At 42.1% G+C, this 26,632-nt stretch overlaps 1 protein-coding gene and 1 pseudogene across 1 annotated transcript in view; one reads left to right on the top strand and one right to left on the bottom strand.

Annotated features, from left to right (window-relative positions):
* The window catches only part of SHQ1 (SHQ1, H/ACA ribonucleoprotein assembly factor), a 133,311-nt gene that overhangs the window by 54,932 nt on the left and 51,747 nt on the right, over positions 1-26,632 (top strand). Inside the window, exon 10 of the mRNA XM_056137152.1 lies at positions 16,418-16,538. Coding sequence (XP_055993127.1) covers positions 16,418-16,538 — 121 coding nt within the window. The remainder of the gene's footprint in view (positions 1-16,417; positions 16,539-26,632) is intronic.
* Positions 9,110-9,259, bottom strand: LOC130044617 (uncharacterized; annotated as a pseudogene).

The following is a 26,632-nucleotide window of genomic DNA, read 5'->3' as shown; positions in this document are numbered from 1 at the left end:
GGAACCATATGAGATGCCAGGGATTGGCTGTGTGCAAGACAAGCTCACAACCCGCTGTACTCTCACTCCGACCCATCCCACAACTTTTTCTGAAGAGCTTTTGTGGAGAATTTCAACCTCTGGAAGTGAATTAGGCCAAGGAGGGGTGGGGGGATTGTCATCGATCAGTTGTGGTTTTGTTTGTGTTTTACTTTTGGGGCCACGTTCAACAGTACTGAGGGCTTACTCTTGGCTCTGCTCAGGGATCACTTTTGGCAGAGCCCTGGGGACCATGTGGGGTTTACTGTAGCTAGAACCTGGGTTAGCCTTGTGCAGGGTAAGCACCCTACCCACTTGGTATCACTTCAGCCCTTCATCAGTCAGTTTTTAACCAGAGTTAAACATCTCGTTTTGAAATATGGGAATATTTAGTACCTGTTTTGTTCTCAGTGAGTCTCACTAGCGTGAGTGAGAAGAGCCATATCTTTCTGTGGTAGCACAGAAATAATAACCGCAGTGCTACCTATTATCTCCTTTCTGTGTGCCTGTGCTAGGTTCAGTTCTTTATTTTGTTTATTTTTAGACCACACTTGCTGGTTCGCAGGGGTTACTCTTGGCTTTGCACTCAGAAATTACTCCTTCAGAAATTACTTCTCAGGGGACCATGTGGGATGTGGGGAATTGAATACAGGTTGACTGTGTGCAGAGCAAGTGCCCTACCCATTGTACATCTCTCTGACCTCATCTTTTGTGTGTGTGTGTGTGTGTGTGTTTGGAGGGGGAAGAGTTCCCGCCCAACCTGGTGATGCTCAGGGAGCCAAGAGTGATCCTTGAGCACAGAGCCAGGAGTAAGTCTAGAGTACCATTTGATATGGTCCAACCGCATCCCCCCACCAAAAAAAAAAAAAAAAAAACTCAAAACAAACAAAAAACAAAAAAATAAAACTCTGTGTTGGGAGGCAGCGTTTGGTTTATAAATACTAACTTGGCTTTTAATTGCCACAAGTGATTAAGAACTTATGATTATTGCCATCCCAAATGTCATTTAAAATATATTAGGATGTTAGGGTTCTTTGGAAATTAAAGTTATATTGCATTGCTCTTGTTGGTGATGGATTAAATCAGTTGATGATCTCTTAAACATTTACATATTTGTACATATGTGCATATATATTAATGTAAATCTACTTTGTATTTCATGAATTGCTTATTTAAGATAAATTTTATAATATCTGCAGTTTCTGAGTTAAAGTGCAGAAACACAGGAGATTGGTTGCATGGCTTTTGTCTGTGATTGTACCTGCTTTTAATAAATGTAAAATCAGTTTTGAGATGTTTTCTTTGGTGTGTATTTGTAAGGAAATAACCATAAATCTGATTTCTTTTCAGAGGATAAAGGCAGAAAGTTGTATATCCTTTCAGATAAAAGTTAGGAGAAAAATGACCCTAATGTGTGAGGGCCCTCTTGCATGATGACATGGAGATGGCCCAGGAATGGCACAGTTGACAGAGAGCCTGCCTCATAAACACGAGGTTGTGCATCCCTGGCACCAGCACCACACAGTGAGTGTGATTCTCCCAGCAGTGAGGCAGAGTGTGCACTCTCTCTCACAATCAAGTATGTGATTCCTCCCCCACCCCATTGTCATCACAACCATAGCAATAACAGAGAGGGGGAAGTAATAACAATACTGAGACTTGGAGAAAGTCAAGTGAGTAATGCTTTGTGTTTATTAGAAAACAGGGAAGAATTATATTTCTCCAGTTCATTGTTTCTTTAAGTAGGATGTAAAGACTGAAAAAAATCACGCATGGTGGATACTTATTTAATGTACATTAATCAAATCCCTTTTCTGTGCAAGGCATTATGATAGAACCAGTGAAAAGTTGTAATAATAAAAGACTTTATATTTGCTATTAAAGAGTTGATTCTATAATCAGATAAAATAAAAGGTAAGGAAGAAAGTATAAATACAGGATAAGAAACAAAGGAGAAAGTTCCTTAAGAGAGATTCTTGGGGCTGGAGCGGTAGTGCATCAGGTTTTCCTTGCAGGCAGCCTACCCAGGTTCAATTCCTGGCATCCCGTATGGTTCCCCGAGCACCTCCAGGAATAACTCCTGTGTGAAGAACCAGGAATAACCCCTGGACATCGCGGGGTGTGACCCAAAAAGAAGAAGAGAAGGAGGAGAGGAGGGGGGACGGGGAGGGCAGTTCTAGAAAGGAAAAGGGAGTTGTAGCATATTCCAATTTAAGTTGTACTATAAAGCTATGGTAATCAAAACCCAGGGCTTAGAATAAAGAGAATTATTGACCAATGGAATAGGACTGAGAGTACTGTGATAATCCCATAGATGTATGGATAATTAATCTGTGGTCTTGATTTTCTAGTGAACTTTTCCTCCAGGGGTTGGGGGTCATACCCACCAATGTTCAGGATTTACTCCTGGCTTTGTGCTCATGGATCATTCCTAGTGGGGCTTGGGGGACCTTTTGTGGTGCCAGGGATCAAACGCTGGTCAGCTGCATGCAAGGAGCTTACCTTGCCATGTGATTATGTCTATTGCCTGCGGGGGCGGGGGGGTGCGCATTTACAAAGAAGTAGAAAGCTGGGGTTTTAGAATAAAATTTCTTCCATTTATCAGCAGTAAAGTCAAAATTTGAAGTCACACTGTAAGCGTCATGGCCTATCCAAGAGTTCAGATCACCTGGTATGAGCCACCAGGGTGAGTTAGGGCTCTGAAGCAAGTTGACTGCCAACCTGTTTCACACCATTTGGACATGTTGCTTTCTCACTTTGGTGGGCTTCTTTTCTATCTCTGCTCCTTTAACTCTGGCCTGAGACTGAAACTCAGCACTCTCTTGAGTTTCAAATTAGGTTGGGGAAGGAGATAGGGACGTCCTGAATTCTCTAAGTATGTATGACTAGAAACCTTAATTTAATTGAAAAATGAATTGTCACTGTCACTGTCCTCCCGTTGTTCATCGATTTGCTCGAGCGGGCCCAGTAACGTCTCCATTGGAGACTTTTGTTGTTACTGTGTTTGGCATATTGAATACATCACGGGGAGCTTGCCAGGCTCTGCCGTGTGGGCGAGATACTCTCGGTAGCTTGCCGGGCTCCCCGAGAGGGGCGGAGTAATCGAAATCGGGTTGGCCATGTTGGCTTCGTGCAAGGCAAACGCCCTACTGCTGTTTTCTTTTTACTTTATTTTTAGTGTCACCCTGGCCAGAGTGAAGGGATGAGCTATTGGACTCTGGTACCTCACCTCTCTCTGAGAGAATAGGATGCTTTTGAACTGGGGTGAGAGGAGGGACTTGACAAGGAAGGAACAAACTGCATGCATTCATTGATGAGGTGCAATGGTTATTGCTTCAAGAATACTCGGGATTAAAAAGAAGAGAAGAGAATTCCTCAAGAAGTTAGAAGATAAAGAGACTCAGAGAGGGGGAATTTAGCAAGTAAGATGTCTGAGAAGTGACACAGGTTTGACTAGAATCCTGGGCTCTCAAACTATCCTATCATAGGTAATATTTTTGGCGATGGGAGCACTCCACACAAGGGGAAATTTTCAGGCCCTCGATCTGGAGTTATCAGCCTTCCTCCTTCCCTCATCATCTGTCAAATGCTTACATGGTCATTATTCTTATAATTCACTCTGTCATCGAATAGTTTCCCATTTCAACTTGGATACCTGAAAAGAGATTCACATGTAGAACCACGCGGCTGAGAAATCAAACCACGAGTGTGCAGATCCTGGCCCACACTGGAACAGGCATATGATCATTTTACTTTGAAGGAAAATTAACTAAGAACCACACACCATTATTTATGTGAAGTTTTTTTGAGAGCCAGGGAATGTACCCGAATGTGCTCAGGGAACATTTGTGGCAGGACTCGGGGCACCATAAAGGGTACCAGGGATTGAATTCTGGTTGGCTGAGTGCAAGGCAAGACTTGCTGTACTCTGTCTGGCCTCTATATGTCATTTGTTATTTACTTTTTTGTTTTTGTTTTGGGGCTATACCTGGCAGTGCTCAGGGGTTATTCCTGGCTTTTTTCAGGGATCGCTCCTGGTGAGGCTCAGGGGACCATATGGGGTGCCCGGGATTGAACCTAGGTCGTATACATTTCAAGTGCAAGGCACGTTCCCTATGCCCTGTACTATCTCTTCCCCTGCCCCCCTCCCTCCCCGCTATACATCATTTTTAATCAGCCCTTCGTTTTTTAGAATTTGGGGTCAGAATTCTGAGATACTCATTGCATAATCAAAATTTTTATGTGTTCATTTAATATAAATATAAAATCATCTCTGCTAAGTATATTTACTGGACAGTGATTAAAATGGACAGAAACAAAATTCATTTTTCCCAGCATGCAGCCCACTTCGCAGTGAGTACACTACTATGAGTAATGTGATAAAGTGAGGGCTTGATTTCTTTCTCCCTTTACATACTCATTAATAATTCACATCAACAAAAGGGACTCGAAGGTCTGGTAGGACTTGCTTCATTTTTTTCCCTTTTATGAGCCATTTGAGATGCAGATTGTATTTTCAAGGTGGAATAGTTAAATTTAAAATCCTATCCCAGAATTACAAAGGTTTAGATGCTTCTGTGTTTTTTAAATATAGATTTTGAGTGCAGCTGTTTTGAGAGCTGTTTCCATGCATCTCTAACCTTTCTGCTATTTTTTTTAACACTCTTCCTTGTACTTGGATGTCTCGCTCTAAACTGTCTAGAGAAAATGACGTTATTCATGCTACCGTTATGTAATTTGGATGACATTTGGTCTTGTATTTCTAAACTGAAACAACCACTGCTTTGACAAGCAACTTAAGAAGGATGATAGAGTTAATATGAAGGCTGTCCGTTCAAACCAGCAAATCTTCGAGGAGGACAGTAGAGCAGAAAAAAAAAAATCCTTAAGTTTCAATTCATTATTTGAACTCTTGATAGTTTAGTGATAAAAGAATTGGCACAGATGAGTCTTTTCTTACTTTTAAAAAATTTTATTTATTTACTCATTTATTTATATTGAATCTGTTCATGATTAGGTTTTAGTCATACAGTGTTCCAATACCCATCCCACCACCAGTGTATATTTCTCAGCCCCAGTGTCCCCAGATTTTTTAACTTATTTTTTAATTGAATCACAGTGGGATACACAGTGACAAAGTTTTTCATGATTTGGTTTCAGCCATCTAATGTTTCCAACACGTGTCCCTTGATTGCTATACATTTCCCAACACCAGTGTCCCCAGTTTCCCTGCTTGACTCTCTGTCTCTCCCTCTGTCTCTGTCTCTGTCTCTCTCTCTGTCTCTCTCTCTGTCTCTGTCTCTGTCTCTCTCTCTCTCTCAGTCTCTCTCTTTCTTCCCCCCCTCCACTTCCTCTCCCTCCTCTTTTGGTCCTTATGGTTTGCAATATAGATACTGGAAGGTTATCAGGCATATCCTTTTACCTACTTCCAATACTCAGCTCTTGTCCAAAGTGATCTTTCCATCTATTATTGTCATACTGGTTCCTTCTCTATCCTAACTGCCCTTTGCTCCCCCAGACACTCTTATGGCAAGCTTCCAACCATTACCATACCTCCTGCCCCTCTTTTCCCTGGCCTTGGATATTAGTCTCTCTCTCTCTCTCTCTACATATATATATATATATGTATGTCACTGTCATCACTATCATCCTGTTGTTCATCGATTTACTCGAGCAGGCGCCAGTAACGTCTCCATTCGTCCCAGCCCTGAGTTTTTAGCAGCCTCTCCTTACTTGTCTTTCTCTGCCGTATTGGAAGCTCTTTCAGGGCTAGGGGAATGGGACCTGTTATTGTTACTGTTTTGGCATATCAAATACGCCACGGGTAGCTTGCCAGGCTCTGCTGTGCGGGCGGGATACGCTCGGTAGCTTGCCCGGCTCTCCGAGAGAGAGAGATATATATATACACACACATATATATATGTATATATACACACAAACACACATATATATTTCCCACTATGATTTGTTGTCTACTGTCTGAACCCCATCAAATATGGTGTGGTAATTATGAGAAATGAATATATATATACACATATACATATATGTGTGTACATATATATATATATATATAAATGTTGGATAACATAGGGTTATCTGTGGTCCTCCCTCAGGGAGCTTAGGTTCATTGAGTTACTCCCACAACGGTGCCCTTGAGGCACACCCGATTCCATCAAGCACTAATAATCCTATATTGCTTTTCTCTTTATGTCACTTGCATGGTTTAGCAGTGTCCTTTTTGTGTAGACACAGAAAGACAGTTGATGTTGTGCTTTTGTAACATGGGAGTTAATTGACTCCAAATAGTATTTACTCCTAGGCATCTGTCATATTTAACCTGTCTTAAACCTCAGTTGCCTTTACTTCCTAACACATCCAAAAGGAGAGTCCCAGCAAGGGAAAAGGATGGGCCCAGGGCAAGCTGTATGCTACCCTGGCATCAGAAAGGAACAAGCTAAGTACCATAAAAAGTATAAGTTAAGAGCATGATCATAGAACAAACTGTCATGACCCAAAAAGAAGTAACTGAATAAGGACCCTGCTGGGGTTAGGACTGTAGTCTGGCCTGAGGACTGTAATCTGGGATATATAGCAAGATTTCCCCAGGAAGAGCAAATCTTTGAGCTTAGTATAACTCTTACTGTGTTCATACAAAATGACTAGAAATATTAGAAGAAGTAAATTTACTATGATTGTTTAAAAGGATTACTAGCTGAGGATAGGAGAAAGCAATACTCCGTAGATGGAATCCTGCCCTTGAGCAGATTTTTCTAGTAATCTAGAGGGCTAAACCCTCAGATGAGATTTTGTCCTTGAGTTAATCTACTAGAAATTCTCCTGAAGGAGTGGTTTTACATCTGTTTGTTGTTATGACAATGTTCAACCCCAGCTATGAGTACCCCCACCCTTCATAATTTCTATATAACTATGCTGTGAGGGGAAGGAGGGTATTATGACTACGACTGCAATGGGGAAAGGGAGAGAAATTATTATGCAGCAAGTGAAGAGATCAAACTACGCTAGATAGAAAGGAGGAGAAATTATTATGCTGTTAGGGGGATAGATGGAACTTTGCTGGGGAGGAAAGAGAAATACACTGTCTACCAACCAGCCTGAAACTCAGTTTTCCTGTTTCTCCATTCCTCTCATCCTTCATTCGTTCGTTGTTGTGGGCTGGCTGGGAAAACAGTTCTTGGCCACCAAATGCTCAAGTCCCACACACCCATACGTCTTTGAAACTCATATATATACTTATCCCAGAATGAATGAAGTCTTTCTATATCTGTTTCTCTCCTGACTTATTTCACTCAGCATGATGGTCTCCATGTCCACCCATTTATAAGCAAATTTTCATTACTTCAATTTTCCTAACGCCTCATAGTATTCCATTTTGTAGATGTAGCAGTTTTTTTTTAATCCAATCATTTGTTCTTGGACACTCAGGTTATTTACAGATTCTGGTTACTGTGAACAGTGCTGCAGTGAACATAGTAGTGCACCTGACATTCCTGCTGTGTGTTCTTGGGCCCCTAGGATCACTCTTTCCTTATCAAGGAATAGAATATAATAAGTCAAGGCACAAACAAATTGTATATTCTAGATTTGTTGTGAAACACTAAATCTACAGATTGCAAAGCAGTATGATTGTGTGTTTTAAAACTCAGGTTCTGTGTATTCCAGACGACATTAGCACTGGCCTTTACTGAACAATATCAAAACAGTGTTGGCAATTTTCTAGATATTGTTCTAGATCAGGGAAGGTAGATCAAGGAGTGTTGTCCTTTTCTGTCAAGGAGTTTACAACACAAAGTGATAAGTACTTTATTTATTGCACAGAGACTGGGAAGCAGACAAACTTATTTTCAAATTCTGGCTCAGCCTTCCTAATTGTCATCCTTTTTGGAGGTCAGATATATGTGCGTGCCTGGGATCAAACCCAGGGCCTCCTGCGTGGAAAGCATGCGCTCTACCACAAAGCTGTATCCCTGACCACTAGCTGTGATCTTAGCCAACCTCTGCCTATCTTTGATCCTTAGTTTTCTCGTTTATAAAATGAGCAACATAGTACCTAACTAGTTAAGTGAGTTTAGAAAGTTCTTAGTGTAGACCTGGCAGGATAGCTGCTAACTGCCATTAAAGAAGGGTTTATCAGGTGCTGGAAATGCACCTAATTTAGCTTGGGGGAGAATTAGAACTTAGGTCCGAGAGAAGGTAATGCCCAGTTAAGAGACGATGGTACTTTGGGATAGATTGAGGTGTTATAAAACACAGGTATCTATGAAGTACATGTTTATCTTTGTGGCTATAAAGACAATACTTGTAATCTTAACAGTTTTTTTATGTTTGTGGCTATAAAGACAATATCTGTCATCTTAATAACAGTATTTTAAAAGCTGATACAGGGGTCAGAGTGAGCATACAATGGGTAAGGCACATGCCTTGCACCCAGCCAACCTGGTTCTATACCTGTTACCATGCATGATTCTCTGAGCCTGTCAGGAGTGACCTCTGAGCACAGGCAGGGGTGGCCCCCGAACCAAAACAAACAAAACACTGATGTAGCACAGTATATTTGTTTTGAAAATAGTTACTGCTTCAGTCTCTGCTTCTCATTACAGCTAAGAAATGTAAGACTTTAAATGGCCATCTGAGGATATGAGGATTAAAAAAAGAAAGAATGAAATGGATTGAGAAACTTTCATAAACTAAATTTAACGTATGCTTGTGTTAATTATTAGAGACTTGGTGCTACTTCCTAATATTATAACTAATAGATTACTATCCTTTGATTCTCTCTCTCTCTCTCTCTCTCTCTCTTTTCTTGGGTCATACATGGCTGTGCTCAGGGCTTACTCCTGGCTTTACACTAAGGATCATTCCTAGTGGGGCTGGGTCGGGGGGCAGGGATTTGGACTATATAGAGTTGGGGAGATTCAAACTTGGGTCAGCTGCATGCAAGGCAAGCACTTTACCCGCTGTTTTATCTCTCTGGCTGCATCCTTTGATTTTCTTACTTTTGAATAATTTGATACAGTTCTGTGGCTCTCTCTTCTTAAGATCATATGACCTATTAAAGAATGTTCTGCTGGGTATGTGGTTCATGCCTTGCATGTGTGAGGCCCTGAATTCAATCTCCAGTATTGCAAAAACAAAATGAAGCAAGCAAAATAAATGTTTGGAATAATTTATGTTATCCTTGCTGATACTACACTTGATCTTAGCCAAAAGGCCGAGAAGCGATAGCACAGCGGGTAGGGCGTTCGCCTTACACGCGGCCAACATGGCCGACCCGAGTTCGATTCCTCCGCCCCTCTTGGAGAGCCTGGCAAGCTACCGAGAGTATTCGATATGCCAGACACAGTAACAACAAAGTCTCCAATGGAGACGTTACTGGGCCCGCTCGAGCAAATCGACGATCAACGGGAGGGCCTTTACCTTACCTTATCCTTGCTGATAGTGTATTCTTATCAGAATCTCAGATATCCACTAAATTATGCAGTTTAAAATATGATAGTGCCATTGGGTCAGAGAGATAGGGAGACCACATGCTTTACATGCAGGAGGCCCAGCCTCTACACCTGGAATTACTTGGTCCACTGAGTACTTCCTCAGTGAGCCCCATTCCCCCTTTAAAGAAAAAAAAGTTAGTGTTGTTGACTTTTATCTGAGCCAGTTTTGCAAATAAGGGCCAAGCGAGGCTTTCAGATAGTTTGAATAGCCGCCTTGCTTTTCTTCACTACTTTTGACTTCTTGTCTTTATACTTACTGTAAAACTTCAGAGACCCAAACTAGGTATTCAGAAAAATAGCCATAGAGCAACTATAATATACCAGTAGTTGAAAAGAAATTTTAGGTCTTGCTATATAGCAGAAGCAATTTGTGTTCTTTTCCCTGTGCTGGCTAACCAGCATGAATGTCCTAGAGATGGGACCCATCATCTCTTCAGTGCCTCCAGCCATTTGCTAGTCTGTCAGCGAGAGATTTTTGCCATGCCATGTCTGCTCATTGGAAGATTTCAAATAATTATTGGCTTCTAATTTAGAGCAATTCAGTCTTGTCTCTGTTGTGAAGGTATTTATCTCATTCATTCATTTTTCTTCTATTTTAGGCATTGTAATTTACTGTAGGATAACACTATTTTGTCACACCCATCCCAGTGCTCCCAAGTCACTCCCATTCTTTTGTTTATCTATAAACTCTTCTCTCTGCTCTCCTCCTCAGACAGTTAATCACCTTATGTCTTTTGCATAGTTTACCTTAAGGCAATGTCCTTTCTGTATGGACACAGGAAGACAGTTAATATTATGCTTTGTAACTTGGGAGTTGATTGACTCCGAATAATATTTACGCCTGGGCATCTGCTTTCTTGACTCAGTTGCCCTTAGTTCCTAGCACCCCCAAAGCAGGGTCCCGACGAGGGACTGAATGGGCCCAGGGCAAGCTGTGAGCTACCCTGGCATTGAAATGGGCCAGGCCAAAGTGCCACGATACTCAACTATAAGTTGAGGGTATGCTCATGGACAAATGCTGTCATGATCCAAAAGTAAGTAACGATGAGACTAGGACCCTGCTGGGACTAGGAAGACTAACCTGGCCTGAGGTCTGTGGAATGTATAATGAGATGTTCTCAGGAAGAACCAAACTGTAAATTTATATCTCTTACTGTGTTCATACAGAATGACATTGCTAGAAATATTAGAAGTAGATTTACTACAACTATTTAAGTAGATTACTAGCTGAGGAAAGAACACACCCTCTTTGGGGTCCCACCCTTGAGTGGATCTCCAGTGATCTGGAGTAATTTCTTTAGATGAGATTTTATCCTTGAGTTAATCTCCTGTAGGAGTGGTCTTACCTCTCTTCTTGATTTGTTAATGTTCAACCCACCTTTGTGTCACCGCCTTACGTGATTGCTATATAAACTAAGACTGTAGGCTTGGGCTAGAGAGAGATTCAGAGTCAGAGTGAGAGGGGCTCAAGCTTGAGAGAGAGAACAGCCGTCCTGATCCAGGCCATACACAGCGGCTCAAGAGCACCGGACGCGGGCGGGAGACAGAGCCGTCCAGAGAGCCCGCGAATGCACAACCTTCAGCGTGCGTGAGATTTTACAATTTACGATACTGTTAATAATAGGTTTCGTGCAACCCTCTTCTAGACCCACACCCCCCACCTGTGTTTGCTTCCTTTCACCATGTTTTAAACTTTGTTAACCCTAGTTGCCACCTCTGTTCAGAAAAGGAAAGTATATTGGACTTAATTGACCTTCTGTCTAAAGGAAAGCTGGGAAGGAGTGATCAGAGAATGTGTGAAATACTATTTAATCCTCACCTACTTGTTAGTGTCATCTTGTTTCCTTTATGTTGCCATTGTGTTTCTCTATGGTCATCTGTCATTTTTTCCCCAAGGTAGAATGTTGGAGGCAGTTTTACATTTAAAATACCAGGATACATGGGATCTTGCTCCCAGAAGCCTTCTTCTCCTCCCCCCCCCCATTCCTCCCTCCTGAATAGGGTTGGCTTAAGTGAGGTCGATCATAGAGAATCCCTAACAATTTGGGGATTTAACAGCTTGGAGAGGCCAGTTAGTGCTTTGTGGAGGTGAAAATAGTTGCCATGGTTACGTGTGAGGTACCTTTGCTTTCCTGCCTTAGACCGGGCAGTGAACTGCCTGAAGTGTCTTTCAGCAGAAATCATTCTCTTGTATTCAGGCTGCACAGTCTTTTATTGTCATGAGTATGACCCCAAGTCTGCAAGAACTGGGTCTGGAATGCCCTAAGGCAACTGGCCACTAGCCTGTGACAGCCCTGAGGAGGACCAGGTTTTTGCCAGTAGCTGCTGGGCTAGTGGATAGCCACCTGAGAGAAGGGCTATTGCTATAAAAAAGAGAACCAAAACAAAAATGAAAAAGAGTGGGGTCATCATCTGTGGTGATTTAGTGGGACCAGGAGAGATCAAGGGGTACCCTGGGGCAACAGTATCCTTTGATGGAACAGGGTTTTAAAATTTTTTTTTAGAGGTCGAGAGTGGTTTGGGGCTATGCATGGCTGTGCTCAGGAGCTATTCCTGGCTCTGTGCTCAGGAGTTATCCCTGGAGGTGCTAAGGGAACCATGTTACCAGAGATCCGTCAAGGTCCACTGCATGCAAGGAAAGCACTTTAATACCTGTGCTGTCTGTCTGACCCAAGGGGGATGGTATTAATGTGCTTTTTTGTTCTAGATCAGTCAACTGCCAATAGCCTAGGGGTTTTGCTTGTTTGTTTCTTTATTAGTCCCATAGCATACTTGTGAAAGCAGTTTTGCTAAGATATACTGTGAAAACTGCAATTTTGAAACTGCGTACCTTTTGATTTTTAAGTGACTTAATTTAGATTTTGCTTCCCACTCATTCAGAAATACAATTTGAAGAAAATTTAATTGAGTCAAAACTTTTGGGGCTGAGTGTAAGGCTCAGAGTGTGCGCTTTTCTCCACCATTGTCTCAGTGTCCCCTTTACCCCCTTAATTGCCTGTGGGGCAGTCTCATTTTAAGCATGCCTGCTAAATAAAGTTCTGCATTTCATTAGGAAAAGATTCCAGTTATTAGTATGTAGTTGTGACCTTCATTCCATACCCTCCTTCATAAAAATCCCTGGGCCAGAAGCTTATCTCCCTACTGCCCACATCTGCTGGTTGGCTTTGGTACCTCAGTTCTGTCTGACTTCTTCCAGCACCTTCTCCTTGTCACAGTCTGACTTCTACCACCTGTTCACTCCCCTGTTTGCTTACCTGAAGCATCTGCTCCAACCAAATGTTCAAAATCTACCCTAGTTTAAGAGAGAGAGAGACAGAGACAGAAACAGAGAGCAAGAGGCAGAAAGACAGAAAGACAGAGACAAAAGAGAAAGAGAGAGACTGGCATGTATCTGCCCTGGCATTTCTCTTCTTTGTGGTAATGTAAACTATTGATTTAGTTCTCCCTGGAATTTTTTCTACTGAGATAAAGTTAACTTGGTTCTATCACTTATGTTGAATTTTTATTATGTTTCCTTCTTCTGTCATCAAACTCTACCTTTTATATTGCTTTTTTATAATTATAGTAAGCTTCTGATCATAGTTGGGAGGGGGTGTCCCCACTAATTATTTGAGATAGCTTACTTTGATAGGGTAAACTCGGCTGGAGCGATAGCACAGCGGGTAGGGAGTTTGCCTTGCATGTGGCCGACCGGACCCACCCGGGTTCAATTCCTCCGCCACTCTCAGAGATCCCAGCAAGCTACCAAGAGTATCTCGCCTGCACGGCAAAGCCTGGCAAGCTACCCAGGACGCATTTGATATGCCAAACACAATAACAACAAGTCTCACAATGGAGACGTTACTGGGCCCGCTCGAGAAAATCTGTGAACAATGGGAGGACAGTGACAGTGACAGTGACATGTTAAACTCTGATCTTGATTTCCAAGTGTAGTTTTGTTTGGGGGCTCTGGTGTCATACTCAGCATTGCCCAGGGATCATCCCTGGCAGTGCTTTTGGGGACTTTATGTGGTTCCAGGGATTGAATTGGAGTCAGCCTCTTGCAGGGCAAGTGCCTTACCCTCTAGACTTCCTCTCTAGCTCTTTCAAATGTAATTTTGTAAGATTTGGTGCAAAGATCTTTTAAGTACTTTATTTCTCTTAATCGAGACACAAAGCCTTCTTGACATTCTTCCCATCTGCAAAGGAAATCACAGTTAAACCAATTTTTTCTTTCATTAAAAAGTCATGGGCACTGCTTTGCAATGTCTACTTCTTTTTTTTTTTAACTGAATTACCATGAGATCCGGTTACAAAGTTTTCATGTTTGCATTTCAGTCATACAGTGATCAAACACCTGACCCTCCACAGTCTACATTGTCCACCACCGATGTCCCCAGTATCCCTTCACTCCCCCACCCTGGCTTCATCCCTCCCCCTGCCTCTATGACAGACAATTTCCCTCTTACTCTCACTCTATGGGTATTGTGGTTTGCAATACTGATAGTGAGAGGCCATCATGTTTGGTCCTTTTATCTACTTTCAGCACACATCTCCCATCCCGAGCGATCCTTCCAATTATCATTGACTTAGTGATCCTCTTCTCTATCCCAGCTGCCTTCTCCCACACATCATAAGACAGGCTCCCATCCATGGAGCAGTCTTCCTGGTCCTTGTCTCTACTCTCCGTGGGTGTTAGTCTCATATTATGATGTTTCATATTTCTGCTTAACTCTTGAGTAATAAAATTCACATGAAATCAGGACCGGAGCCATAGTACAGTGGGTAAGGGGCTTGTCTTGTACACGACCAAACCGGGTTTGATTTCTGGCAACCCATATGGTCCCCTGAACATTACTATGAGTAATTCCTGAGTGCACAGCTGGGGGTAACCCCTGAGTATTTCCAGGTGTGACCCCAAAACAACAGCAACAAACAAATCTTATAAAAAACGACATGAAATAGACTACCTGATTCAAGAACATGAGATATAGCCTAGCACAGAGAATCACCTCTGGAGCTAGCATGGTAAGAATGTGGATCCTGGACCCTCACCTCAGTGACACTGTGAAGTGTTTCCCTGTTCATGAGTAAGCCTCAGGTCCTGTTTCTGTGAAACAGGGTGTGAGTTGCTGGCAAGGATCAGCTCTGTTTCCTTTTTAGTTATTTCCATGGAAGGATTTGGTAGAGGGCTCTGCTGCCTAAGGAAGTGCACCCAGACCTTTTGAAGGATGAATGGAGGCCTTGGAGGAAGACTTAAGTTTCAATTATTTTGAGAAGGAAAAGCATTCCAGGGATGGGATACTACTTGTACAAAAGACTGAAAGCAAGTTCATACAGAGCTTTGCAGATATATGCAGGGAAAGGCCTTGAGGAGAGTAACGTATCCCAAAATAGAAAAAATGTGTTTCATGTTTAAGGACCATAAGGAGGGCCTGTAGAGACAGGACAGCAAGTAGGGCAGGATGCTTAACCTTATATGTAGCCGACCTGGGTCGATCCCCAGCACCCCATATGGTCCCTGAGCCCTTCCATGAGTGATCCCTGATCTCAGAGCCAGGAGTAAGCCCTGAGCACCACCAACTGTGACCCCCCAAACCAAAAGCCAAAACAAACCCCAAACAACTGTAAAGAATGAAACACTCAAATTAAAATTTATATATTCCCAAATTTGATATTCTCCAAATCAAAGGAATTGGTGCTACTGTAATTTATTAACAAATAAATTAATAAATTTTAGGGTCTGTCATTTGAAATACCTAGGAACTGTTGTAGAAGTTTTGTAGGCTTTGGTTGGCATTAAAATAAGGTTTGGTGCTGCTGGCGGGGAGAGAAAAAAAATAAGATTCATTGAGTCGGAGGGATAGTACAATGGGCAGGGAACTTGCCTCGCATGCTGCTGACTTGGGTTAATACCAGCACCGCTTAATGTTCCCCCAAACCCACCAGTAGTTATCCCTGAGCACAGAACCAGGAGGAAGCCCTGAGCAATGGTGCATGTGGCTGCAAAACTAAATAAAACAAAAGTTTAGGTTCATTTAGCAACCAAGGAAATAATTCAGTTGGGCTAAGCTTTAGCACTTGATGACTTTTTCCCCAAGTAATTTGGTCTGCTTATTTTATAGCTGGTTGTGCAGGTGGTGCTGGGGATTGAACCAAGAACCAAATATTAGTGTAAGGAATATGATCTGACATTTAAGCCACATCCCTGGTTCCTTATTTTTGAAGTAGTTCTATGATATTTTCATTTCTAGTTTGAATTTTCTTTAGTTCTTTAAGGTGGAAAATTTTAAATTAGTACTAGGAAATTCCCCAATATATCTTTAATTTTAATATCAGATATACCAGATTCCTGATTTTATTGAAGCTTAAAAATTTGATATTTTAGATATCAGTTTTATAACATGTATACAACGACATAGATAGCTTGTATACAATAATGTTAACATTTATAGTTTTAATGTATAATTCCTGTACTCTGCACCACCAAAGTACCATAATGTTATTTCTGATCTGCCTTGTCATTACTCCAGCACCTCCCCGCTACAAGGTAATTTTTGAAAAAAAATGTTAATGTAAAAAATAAGTAAAGAAAAAAAAAAGGAAGAAGTAAAGAATCTAAAAAACTCATTTTCCATGGTGTTTTTAAAGCTTGAATTAGAAGATGATTTAATTAAAGCTATGGTGCACTTAAATATTAATTCTAGTTAGGAAACTTCTCTCACTTTTGTTTATGTAGCAGTTGTGTTTCATAATTCTGTGGTAACATCATTAGTCAGCTCTAACAATAGATATTTTTCATAACTCTTAGAGAAAGAAATAGAATTGTTCAGACTAAACAGTTCTGATCAGATTTCATGCAGCATATACTTTTTAGTATTTTCTTAATTTTTTAAAATAATTTCCTGCAGGTAAAAGTGCAGTGTTAAAGTGTCTACTGGATATCCACAAAATTTTTCAGGAAAATGACCCAGCTTACATTCTAAATGATCTTTACATCTCAGACTACTGTGTGTGGATTCAGAAAGCCAAGTAAGTTTTGAGTTTCCTCCATTTCTTTTTAAAAATTTTTTTTCTGTCATTTACAAAGCTGTTAATAATAGAATATAAGGCATTCAGTGTTCCAAATCAACACACCACCAGTATCAGTGGCCCTTCACCAATGGCCCAAGGATCTCTCCCCACTCCACTTTCTACGCATATTATACTCCATTTCTGGAACCCATACTTACTCAGGAGAGAGAATTTGAAATAACCCGGGTGGATAAATTTTAATGAGAGCGACCAAACACTTTAAGAAGTAACTGGATCTGTACCAGGAGCCTGATGTGCTTGCTTATGGAGGAGGAAACAGATGGCAGAAAGTTCATTATATTAGGAAAAAAATGGTGCAACCTGGAAAACAGTTGTTAAAGTAGAAGTTATATTTGTTGTTACACACCAATTGTCCCTGTGCCTATAGTTTATTTACACTGGGTTGTGAGAGTGTATTGCTCCAGCCCTTAGAGGACACAAACCTAATCAATTCTTTCTATAAGAGTTCTGCTGACCACTGACTTACAGAATCCGGTAGTGTGTAAAAAATAGATTGAATCATATCAGTCTTGTAACATGAATCTTGACAGCACAAATATTAAAGGATCTAAATACTTATGGTTGGATCCCTCACACTTGGTGTTCATGTATGGAAATCAAAAAGTTTCTCATAGTCAGCACTCAAGGGAACATGTAAGTTTAAAAATCAAGTGAATTTTCACTTTGTGAAAAAGTTCTAAATACCTGATTATTCTCAGACTCGCCCAATTTTCCATTTTGGGATCGAGGGACTATTGATTGAGAATATTTGATAGTTGATATTGATAGTTGAATATTGATATTGATAGTTTGGGCTGGAGCAATAGCACAGCGGATAAGGTGTCAGGTAAGCCTTGCACGCAGCTGACTCGGGTTCGATTCCTTCATCCCTCTCAGAGAGCCTGGTAAGCTACTGAGAGTATCCCGCCTGCACGGCAGAGCCTGGCAAACTACCCGTGGCATACTCAATATGCCAAAAACAGTAACAAGTCTCACAATGGAGACGTTACTGGTGCCTGCTCGAGCAAATCGATGAACAATGGGAGGACAGTGCTACAGTGCTATTGATAGTTCTTGATTGGACTTGATATTTTATTTTTATTCTTTTGGTTTTGGGGCCACACCCAGCAGTGCTCAGGGCTTCCTCCTGGCTCTGTGCTCAGGGATCACTTAGGACCATATGCAAATGCCTTCCTCGCTGTACTGTCTCTCCAGCCTCAATTGGACTGATTCTTAAGTGATTTAGAACCAAGCTTCTTAAACTGTGTAACCCTGTATGGGGCTATGTAAGCTTAAACCTTGTTTCAAAATAAATATCCTTTTATCCTTATAAGGATACAAATGTTAAATATTAAAGTTATTAAATATTAAATTTATTATAAAACATTTAATTATTTTAATAATAATTAAAATATTTAAAAATATTAAAATTAAAACTTATTAAAATTAAAGCATATTCGATATGCCAGACACAGTAACAACAAAATTAAAACTATTACTAAAATATTTAATATCCTTTATGAGGATATTAAAATAAATATCTTTATAGAAGGTCTTAATGGCCCCTGTTAAAATAGAACAGTCTTCACACTCTTTCCTCTAAGGATACTTTTTTGTAGCATTTTCAGCGGTTTTTCATAACAAACAATGCAAAATATATTATTTCGGTTCTGCTTTGGGACAGGGATCAGGGGTTTGAAATGGAAACATCCGAAATATTGTGATGGGAAGGTGTAATGGTGGAGGGATTGGTGTTTGAATATTAAATGTAATAAAATATTGTGAACTACCTTATAAAAAAATTAAAATAAATTAAACCCAGTAAAGATTCCTCATTAAACCCTGTAAAGATTTTATCTGTATACCTATTTTAAACACCTCTATTCCTGGGATCACATAAAAATTTCTCAGGCTAAGTAGGGTCACTAGTGGAAAAAATTTAAGAAGCTTAGCTTTGGAAAATAGTATTGTATCATTTGTGATTAAGAGAAAAATAAGCATGGATTTGTACTATTCCTGTGATTGGTAAATGAATGTGTTAGTGTGACTGTAATGCCTGTTTTGAGTGTGCCATTATAGAGAATTTGCATTTGATTTCTGCTCATGGGGACGCAATTATATTGTAATGTAAAAGAAAAATACTTGAAGCTATACCTGTTGTAAGGAAAATGCTTTGGGACTGCTCAGGATAACGCCTAATAGCATACAGCAGGTGGTGTTAGCATTTGTGTTGGAAATCTAGATTTCGCCAGATGGAAAATTGCGTCTTAACCCCTGAGATCATAATAGCATGTCATCACTTCATTTGATCCTTCTGCTAATTGAGCTTATCAAATACCCTGCTGCCGTTTCCTATTGTTTTCATAATAAAATTAAATTGAAATGGTCTATTTGTGTGGGGTTAGGTTTTTCTTGTTTCTTTCACAATGAGGATTTTATAAACACGTAATGAGCTTTGAGATTTGTGCAAGTATCCCATTTCTGTGAGTGCCTCCTTTCTTTATTCGTGGCATTCCATGTCAACTAGAAAGAAGATTGTATTTCACTGAAGGGAATATGCCCTTATGTTGATGTGGATCCCAGATTATCAGACTTGGTTTTTCTTAAAATTATTTTTCTCTTGGTTTTAAATGGCCAGAAATTATAGAAAATTGGTTTTCCTAATCGTTGTTAGGATACTTGAAAGTTTTAAAAGGAATAATAATGTGTAGGAACTTCTCAAGTTATTATTATTTTTAAACTTTATCCATTCCTTTCCGTAGGAAAGCTGTGTTGTTTACACTTTGTTAGTTCTGCACTGCCTAGGATAAAACATGCCAGGCCTGCCTTTCTCATGGAGTCACATCCCTGGCCAGCTCATTGTTAACTTTGAACTCTGCTCTAGCCCAGCTCTGAGTGTCTTAGATTGCAGTGTCCATTCCTAATTTTCATAGCTAATTCCTTTCTTACCATTCACCTTCTGGTTTCTTTCTCTAGTTTATCAGTGAAATCTCCATCTTGTTTTTGTGTTTTTAAGAATAGTCCTTAGACACTGGAGTGATAGTATAGCAGATGGGGTGCTTTCTTTGCCAGTAGCTGAACTAGATTTGATCCCTGGTACCCTATATAATCCCCAAAGCATTGCCAGGAGTGATCTCTAAGCTCACAGCCAGGAGTAAGCCTTGAGAACTGCCAGATGTGGACCAAAACCCAAATAAACATATTTAAAAATAAAAATAGGCCTGTGTTATTTTTAGTCTCTATTTGATGTTTTTAATAACAGTAAAGTGTGCAAACTTTTTTTTAGTCTGTAAATTTTTATTTGGAATACCAGACATGCTGAATTCTGAGTGAGAATAGCAGCCCATTTTCACAGTTAAACATTTACTTTAGTAAGCAGTAAAAACTTTTTAAAAAAAAAAAACTTGATTTGGGGGTATGGTGCCGCCAGCAGGTCAACCTATACCTGCGGGGGGAGTACATCAGCAGCCTGATGTTGCCTTCAGGCTTTCTGATACCCCCAAATTGTCTTTGTGCCTTTGGCCAGACCCCAACAACTTGTGAACAAGTTTACCAAGAAATTAAACGGCCAAAAGTTAGGTATGTGGGAGTCACACCCACAAACCACCTCCGGTTCAGCTATACAAGCTCACTCAGAGTTGGGATGGGCTACCTCCCCAACTTCCCAATACACGTGGAAGAACTGGCAATCACCCCCATGAACCAACTCCAGCACCACCCTGTAAGCTCTACTATTGGCCTTGCCTCAGAGACCCTTAAATAAATCTCAGAAGAGATCAAAAGCCACAGTTAAGCTTAGACCCAAACATGGCTGAACAGTCGGGAGTAAATTGGAGGGGACAGGTTGTCGTGTGCATGCCCAAGCAGAGTTCCCGGTAGCCACTTGGCTTCCACAATCCAAAATTGCCGCCATACCCCAAGCCTGACTCCACCATCTCAGGATGGACCTCACCAAGATAAAATCTGCTGAAAATTTTGTAATGTGGATCTTAGCACACCAACAGCTCTGGCCCAGAGACAACAGCAAGTCCCGGAAGACACCAGTGCCAGAAATCTCTCTGGACCCCATACTGAGTCAATATCACTGGGACAACCCAGATAGAGCAGGTGCAGTCTCCCTGCCTACTCCAGATGGAATCCCGGTCACCAAGAGCTTCCATAAGTAAGGCCCAGGTATGTGGGTTCCAGCACTACATCTCCAGGCTGCATGGCGGCAGAGGACCCGGGCTGTCCCTCCCTGGGTCCCCGCCCATCCAGAAGACAGGCTGTCATCTCCACAATTAGCCTCCGGGCACCATCTTAGCACACCAACAGCCCTGGCCCAGAGACACAGCAGCAAATCCCAGATGACACCACAGCACTGGAGATCTCTTCTGGCCCCATACCGAGCCAGTATCACCGGGACCCCAGATTGAGCAGGTGTAGTCTTCCCGTCTACTCAAGATGGAATCCCAGTGACCACAAGCAACGCCCAGGTATGTGGGTTCCAGGACTACATCTCCAGGCCGCCTGCTGGCAGAGCACCTGGGCTGTCCCTCCCCGGGTCCCCACCCGCCCAGAAGACTGGCTGTTATACCCACAATTAGCCTCCGGGCACCATCTTAGCACACCAACAGCCCTGACCCAGAGACAAGGCAGCAAGTCCCAGATGACACCACAGCACTGGAGATCTCTCTGGGCCCCATACCAAGCTAATATCACCGGGACATCCCAGATGGAGCTGGTGCAGTCTCCCCACCTACTCCAGATGAAATCCCAGTGCCCAGGAGCTTTCAAAGCAAGGCCTAGGTATGTGGGTTCAGAACTAAATCTCCAGACCACTTGGTGGCAGAGGACCTGGGCTGTCCCTCCCGGTGTCACCACCTGCCCAGAAGACTGGCTGTCACGCCCACAATTTGCCTTTGGATGCCATCTTAGCTCACCAATAGCCCTGGCCCAGAGGCTCCCAATTGAATCCCAAAATGGACTAGTGCCATACAGAGATGTATGGAATCCAACCATTTACAATCTAGAAGTTTACATTTGCAATCATGCCCGTGTGAGCTCGCATGATAAGCGAAATGAGCTATGGAAAATATATTATCTAGTGTCTGCCCCTGGCAGGTAGGCTTGAATGGTGGTGGGAAAATTCGAGCAAAATTGTCATTGTCACTGTCTTCCCATTTATCAATTTGCTTGAGTGGGCCCAGTAACATCTCCATTGTGAGACTTGTTGTTGCTGTATTTGGCATATCGAATACATCACGGGTAGCTTGCCAGGCTTTGCTGTGCGGGCGAGATACTCTCAGTAGCTTGCCGGGCTCTCTGAGAGGGGCAGAGGAATCGAACCCAGGTTGGCCGGGTCGGCCACGTGCAAGGCAAACACCCTATCCACTTTGCTATCGCTCCAGCCCCTAGCAAAATTAATGCCCCAAATTAGAGAGTATTCGTGAAATTGTCTACCATAGAGGCAGGGTGAGGACTGTGTTGTGTATGTGTGTGTGAGGGGGGTGATACTTGGGACAATGGTGGTGGAAAATGTGCACTGGTGAAGGGATCAGTGTTTCATCATTGTATGGCTGAATCTCAAGCATGAAAGCTTTGTAACTCTATCTCACAGTGATACAATAAAATAAAAAAGTAGTGTGGAGTTCATGCCCAATTCAATCAGCTTAATCAATGGCTGAACAAATAGCAGTACTCCTACATTATTTTTAAAAAATCGATTGTTAAAGTTATTCTGTGTGTTTCACTAATAAAAAAAAAAGTTATTCTACACTGGGCAGAAAAAATAGTACAGTGAGTAGGACTCTTGCCTTGCATTCACCTTATCCATGTTTGATCCCCATTATCCCATATAGTCCCCTGAGCCTGCTGGGAATGATTACTGACTACAGAGCCAGGAGTAACCCCTGACCATTGCTAGGTGTGGCTCCCAAACAAACAGACAAACACTTGTTGAAATTTGGCTAGAAAAGATATTTGTATATTGAGTCAGTGTGGTTGAAGGACACAGTTACGTTGCTTTAGTAGAACATATAACTTTTTCCTGCTGATATCAGTGTCATATAAAGCAGTGATTTTTACCCTCTTTACACCTGCCATTCAAGTGGGAATACTGTGGAGGTCTTACGGCCACACCCTGGGCCTGAGACAGTTTTGATGTGAAGAGTTGGAAGATTATTCAGACTTGGTTAAATAAAATAAAGTTGTGGGAGCAAATTTTAGGAGTATTTCAGCCAATAAGGCCAGAAGGAAAGGGCCTGTTTGGAAAGCTCAAAAGAGTAGGTGGATCATAGAACAGGTAGGGGAGGGGAGAATTGGAGTATTCATTCCTTTGACAGTGGTTCATGTAGAGCCTTGGCCATCGGTTGGACTTTGCAGGACTGTAGCTCAGTGATAGGGCACTTACCTTGCCTGTGTGAGGCCCTGATTTGATCCCTGGCACCACACAAAATAAAGAAAAATGTCTGAATTCTGTCTTGTACATGTGTAGAACAACTGAAGTTTTTTTAAGTTGTGGCATGCTAGTAAGTGTGACTGATGAGATGTAGATTCTGGGATGATTTGTCCAGTCCTGAGGAAAATGAATCAAAAGGTGGAGTATGGTCTCAAGACTGAGGCATGGAAGTCTTGAGACTATCATGGCAAGGGAGGTAAGGTAGACAGGTAAGGTGCCCTAGCAAGGCAAGGCAGGCCTGGTAACTCAGGCCAAAGACAGAGAGCTGAGTCAAGATAGAGAACATGAGGAGGGGAGACTGTGGTCAGATCTGAGAGGTGGGTAAAATGAGGTGGATTTGCTGTAATATTGAAGAGGATGTAAGTTGGAAGGGGGACGGAGGAGAAGGAAGGGAGACGAAGAGTATAGTTTTGAAATACCTATTTGAGGTCTGACGGAATATCTTATCAGTAGGAGCAAGGAACAGAGGGTAGGACCCTTGCCTTGCATGTAGCCAATATCGGTTCAATCCCCACGTCCCAATACGGTCCCTCAGAGCCCCTGCCAGCAGTGGTCCCTGACAACAGGGCCAGTAGTAAGTCCCGAGCATCATTGGGTGTCACCCAAAACAACAACAAAAAGAAGTAGCATTTGGAATATAGATGTATAAATAGAAAAGATAGATGGAGAAGATCTTGAGTAAATAGTGAGGAATGGATGAGTTCAGGCTAAGCAGAGAAATAGGCAAGTAAAATGTGGAAGCACCACCTTGAATACTTCCTGATTGTAGTAGTTGGATGTTAGATGGGCAAATATGAATGCGAGGTGCATTTGCATTTGGATCTCAGTGTTGTTTATCTTTGTACTGTCTCTTTATTATTAAGTGTCAATTGTGAGGTCATGATGACTAAGTGTCTAAGTACATCTGCTCCATGACGCCGGCCATTCAGACTTTCTTTTAATGTGGGGGATTGGTTAGGCATTTTCTCGGTTATCTTCTGGCGCCCCAATGCTGGACTTCGTGAGCTATCTTGAAGAGTGACTCATGGCTCACTCTTGGGCTGAATTGCTTCTTCCTGCAAGTCTCATCCCGCTTCCTTTTTGATGTCCAAGGAAGAGAAAATCTACTTCCGGCTCTGAATCTTTATCATCTCTACTTTCAGTGGAGTTAAACCTTGTTTGGGATACTACGAGAGGGATAGTGTGGTTGGCTTTATAGGGCCAGTGTCTTTTCCCTTGTTCTCTTGGTCACAGGGGGTTTGGGGTCTGACTACTCCATTAGGGCCCATTTGGTCACTACTGAGTAGCTTTTCTCAGAGAAGGGTAGGGCATGAAGTCAGCTGCAGAAGCTACTGCTGTGAGCCCTAAGCGAGGGAAGCCCTGGCACCTACTGGACCACATCACTGATCTGTGAAAAGGCAGCATCGCAGGTAAGTGTTAAGTGTGTCTTGAAATTCAGGCATACTAGGGTAATCAGATATTGTAGGTGTTTTTGCTTTTTCTGTGGGAATCTGCTTTTCTGGCAAAGGCTAAAAGATGAAATGTTACATTAACTGCTGATGGTCTGCATATTGCATATCAGAATTTCGAGAAACAATAGTGCAATACTCCAAGCAAGTTAAGCCTCCCTTGAATTGAAATCATTCTTGCTAAGGTGCTTATTCAGGCACGTCAAGTTGCTCTTTAGTTTTTCTGTTTATTTTTAATTAAATCCACAAATTCATCCTGGACAGGAGTGGGTTTTATCTTCACAAGAAAGATTAGTACACGCCAGTATCCATTCCCACGCATCCCTTCAGTATGTTTTCATAAAGAAAAGATTTACTTAATGGTTCTTTACCTTATCACCAGCTGTTCAGCAATGCCCACTGGGACTGCTGCTCTTCATCAGACTTCTTACAAGAAATGTTCCAGTAAATCATAGGATTGCCAGTGTTCCTACAGGTTTCTGACTAAAAGAAGCCTTTGGAATGATATAAATGGTTCCCAGACTGTGCATATTGAGGAAATTGGCAGAAGAATTATATATCTAAAAGTTACTAAAAGCTAAAGGGATATATATATGTATATATATATATACACACACACACACATGATATCCCTTCAGTATCTGTATTGAAAACCATATTGCCCGAAGAGAGGTGGGAGGGAAGGGAGAGAGAGAGAGGAAAAGTACCTGCCATAGAAGCAGATGGGGGTGGGGAGGGAAACTGGGGACATTGATGGTGGGAAATGTACACTGTTAAAGGGATGGACGTTGGAACATTGTGTGATTGAAACCCAATCATGACCAACTTTGTAACTGTGTATCTTACTGTGATTCAATTAAAAAAATTAAAAGCTACTAAAATTTTGTGTGTGAGGGGGTTTATCTCCTGCTTTTTGCTTGGGTTTTTTGTTTGTTTGTTTTTGGGCCATACCTGGCAGTGCTCAGGTCTCATTCCTGGCTCTGCACTCAGGAATCGTTTCTGGAAAGCTTGGGGGACCAAATGGGATGCTGGGGATCGAACCTGGGTAGGCTTGTGTGCAAGGCAAATGTGGTATCCACTGTACTATTGCTCTAGCCCCTGGCTTCTTTTTATTTTGTAACTTCTATCTACCTTAGCCATTTTACTATTATTTTATCATGTTTAAAATTTTACTTTGTAAATTAATTCTCCCTGACTTCCCATCTCTTTGTTGATGCTGTGCACCCCCATTCCAGGCTGTGGTGCTCGCTAGGGGTGCTCCCTGAGCACTCCCCAGCTTTAGTTGTGCTTGCATACGTGCCCTCCTAGAACCCAACTCTTTTTGTTGTTGTTGTTTGTTTTAATTGAATCACCGTGAGATCCAGTTACAAAGCTTTCATGTTTGAGTTTCAGTCGTCCAATGATCGAACACCCATTCCCCCACCAGTGCACATTTTCCGCCACCAATGCCCCAGTCCTCCCCCACCCCAACCCTCCCCCTGCCTCTGTGGGAGACAATTTCCTCCATCTTCTCTCTCTACTTAGAGCCCAACTCCCCTCTCCCCTTTTGTGTGTGTGTGTGTGTGTGTGTGTGTGTGTGCCCAACTCAACTTTTTTTTTCTTTTTGGGTTACACCCAGCAATGCACAGGAATTACTCCTGGTTCATGCACTCAGGAATCTCTCCTGGCGGTGCTTGGGGGACCATATGGGATGCTGGAAATCGAACCTGGGTCAGTCGCGTGCAAGGCAAACATCCTACCCGCTGTGCTATTGCTCCAGCCCCAAGATCCCAACTCTTGAGTTGTGCTTTGGCGTGTTCTGGTTGTGATGCTCATTAGGGCCTGTGGTGTTTGCCAGGAATTACGTTCCTGGTGCTCGGGCTCACGCAGCCTTTTTGTTCGTTTGTTTTGAGGCCACACCCCACAGTGTTCAGGGCTTTTTCCTGGTCCTGTTGATGTCGGTGAGCCCCACAGGCCTCTGCCACCCGGCGTCCAGGGTTTCTGGGTTCTTGTCTCACCTCACAGAAAGAATTTCAGGAGTAGACAAGCAGTGACTTAAACAGATTTTATTTGGAGGTTTTGAAGAGAAGGAGGAAGAGAAAGTGGGAGAGTGGAGAGTAATGTGCTCAAGAGAGAACCAGGCTTCTCAAAGGGCGGAGAGAGCCCCTGCACACATCGCAGCATTA

This window comes from Sorex fumeus, unplaced genomic scaffold (genome assembly GCF_029834395.1).
Source record: "Sorex fumeus unplaced genomic scaffold, SorFum_2.1 ptg000122l, whole genome shotgun sequence".
Lineage (NCBI taxonomy): Eukaryota > Metazoa > Chordata > Mammalia > Eulipotyphla > Soricidae > Sorex > Sorex fumeus.
This window is presented reverse-complemented; position numbering and strand designations above follow the sequence as displayed.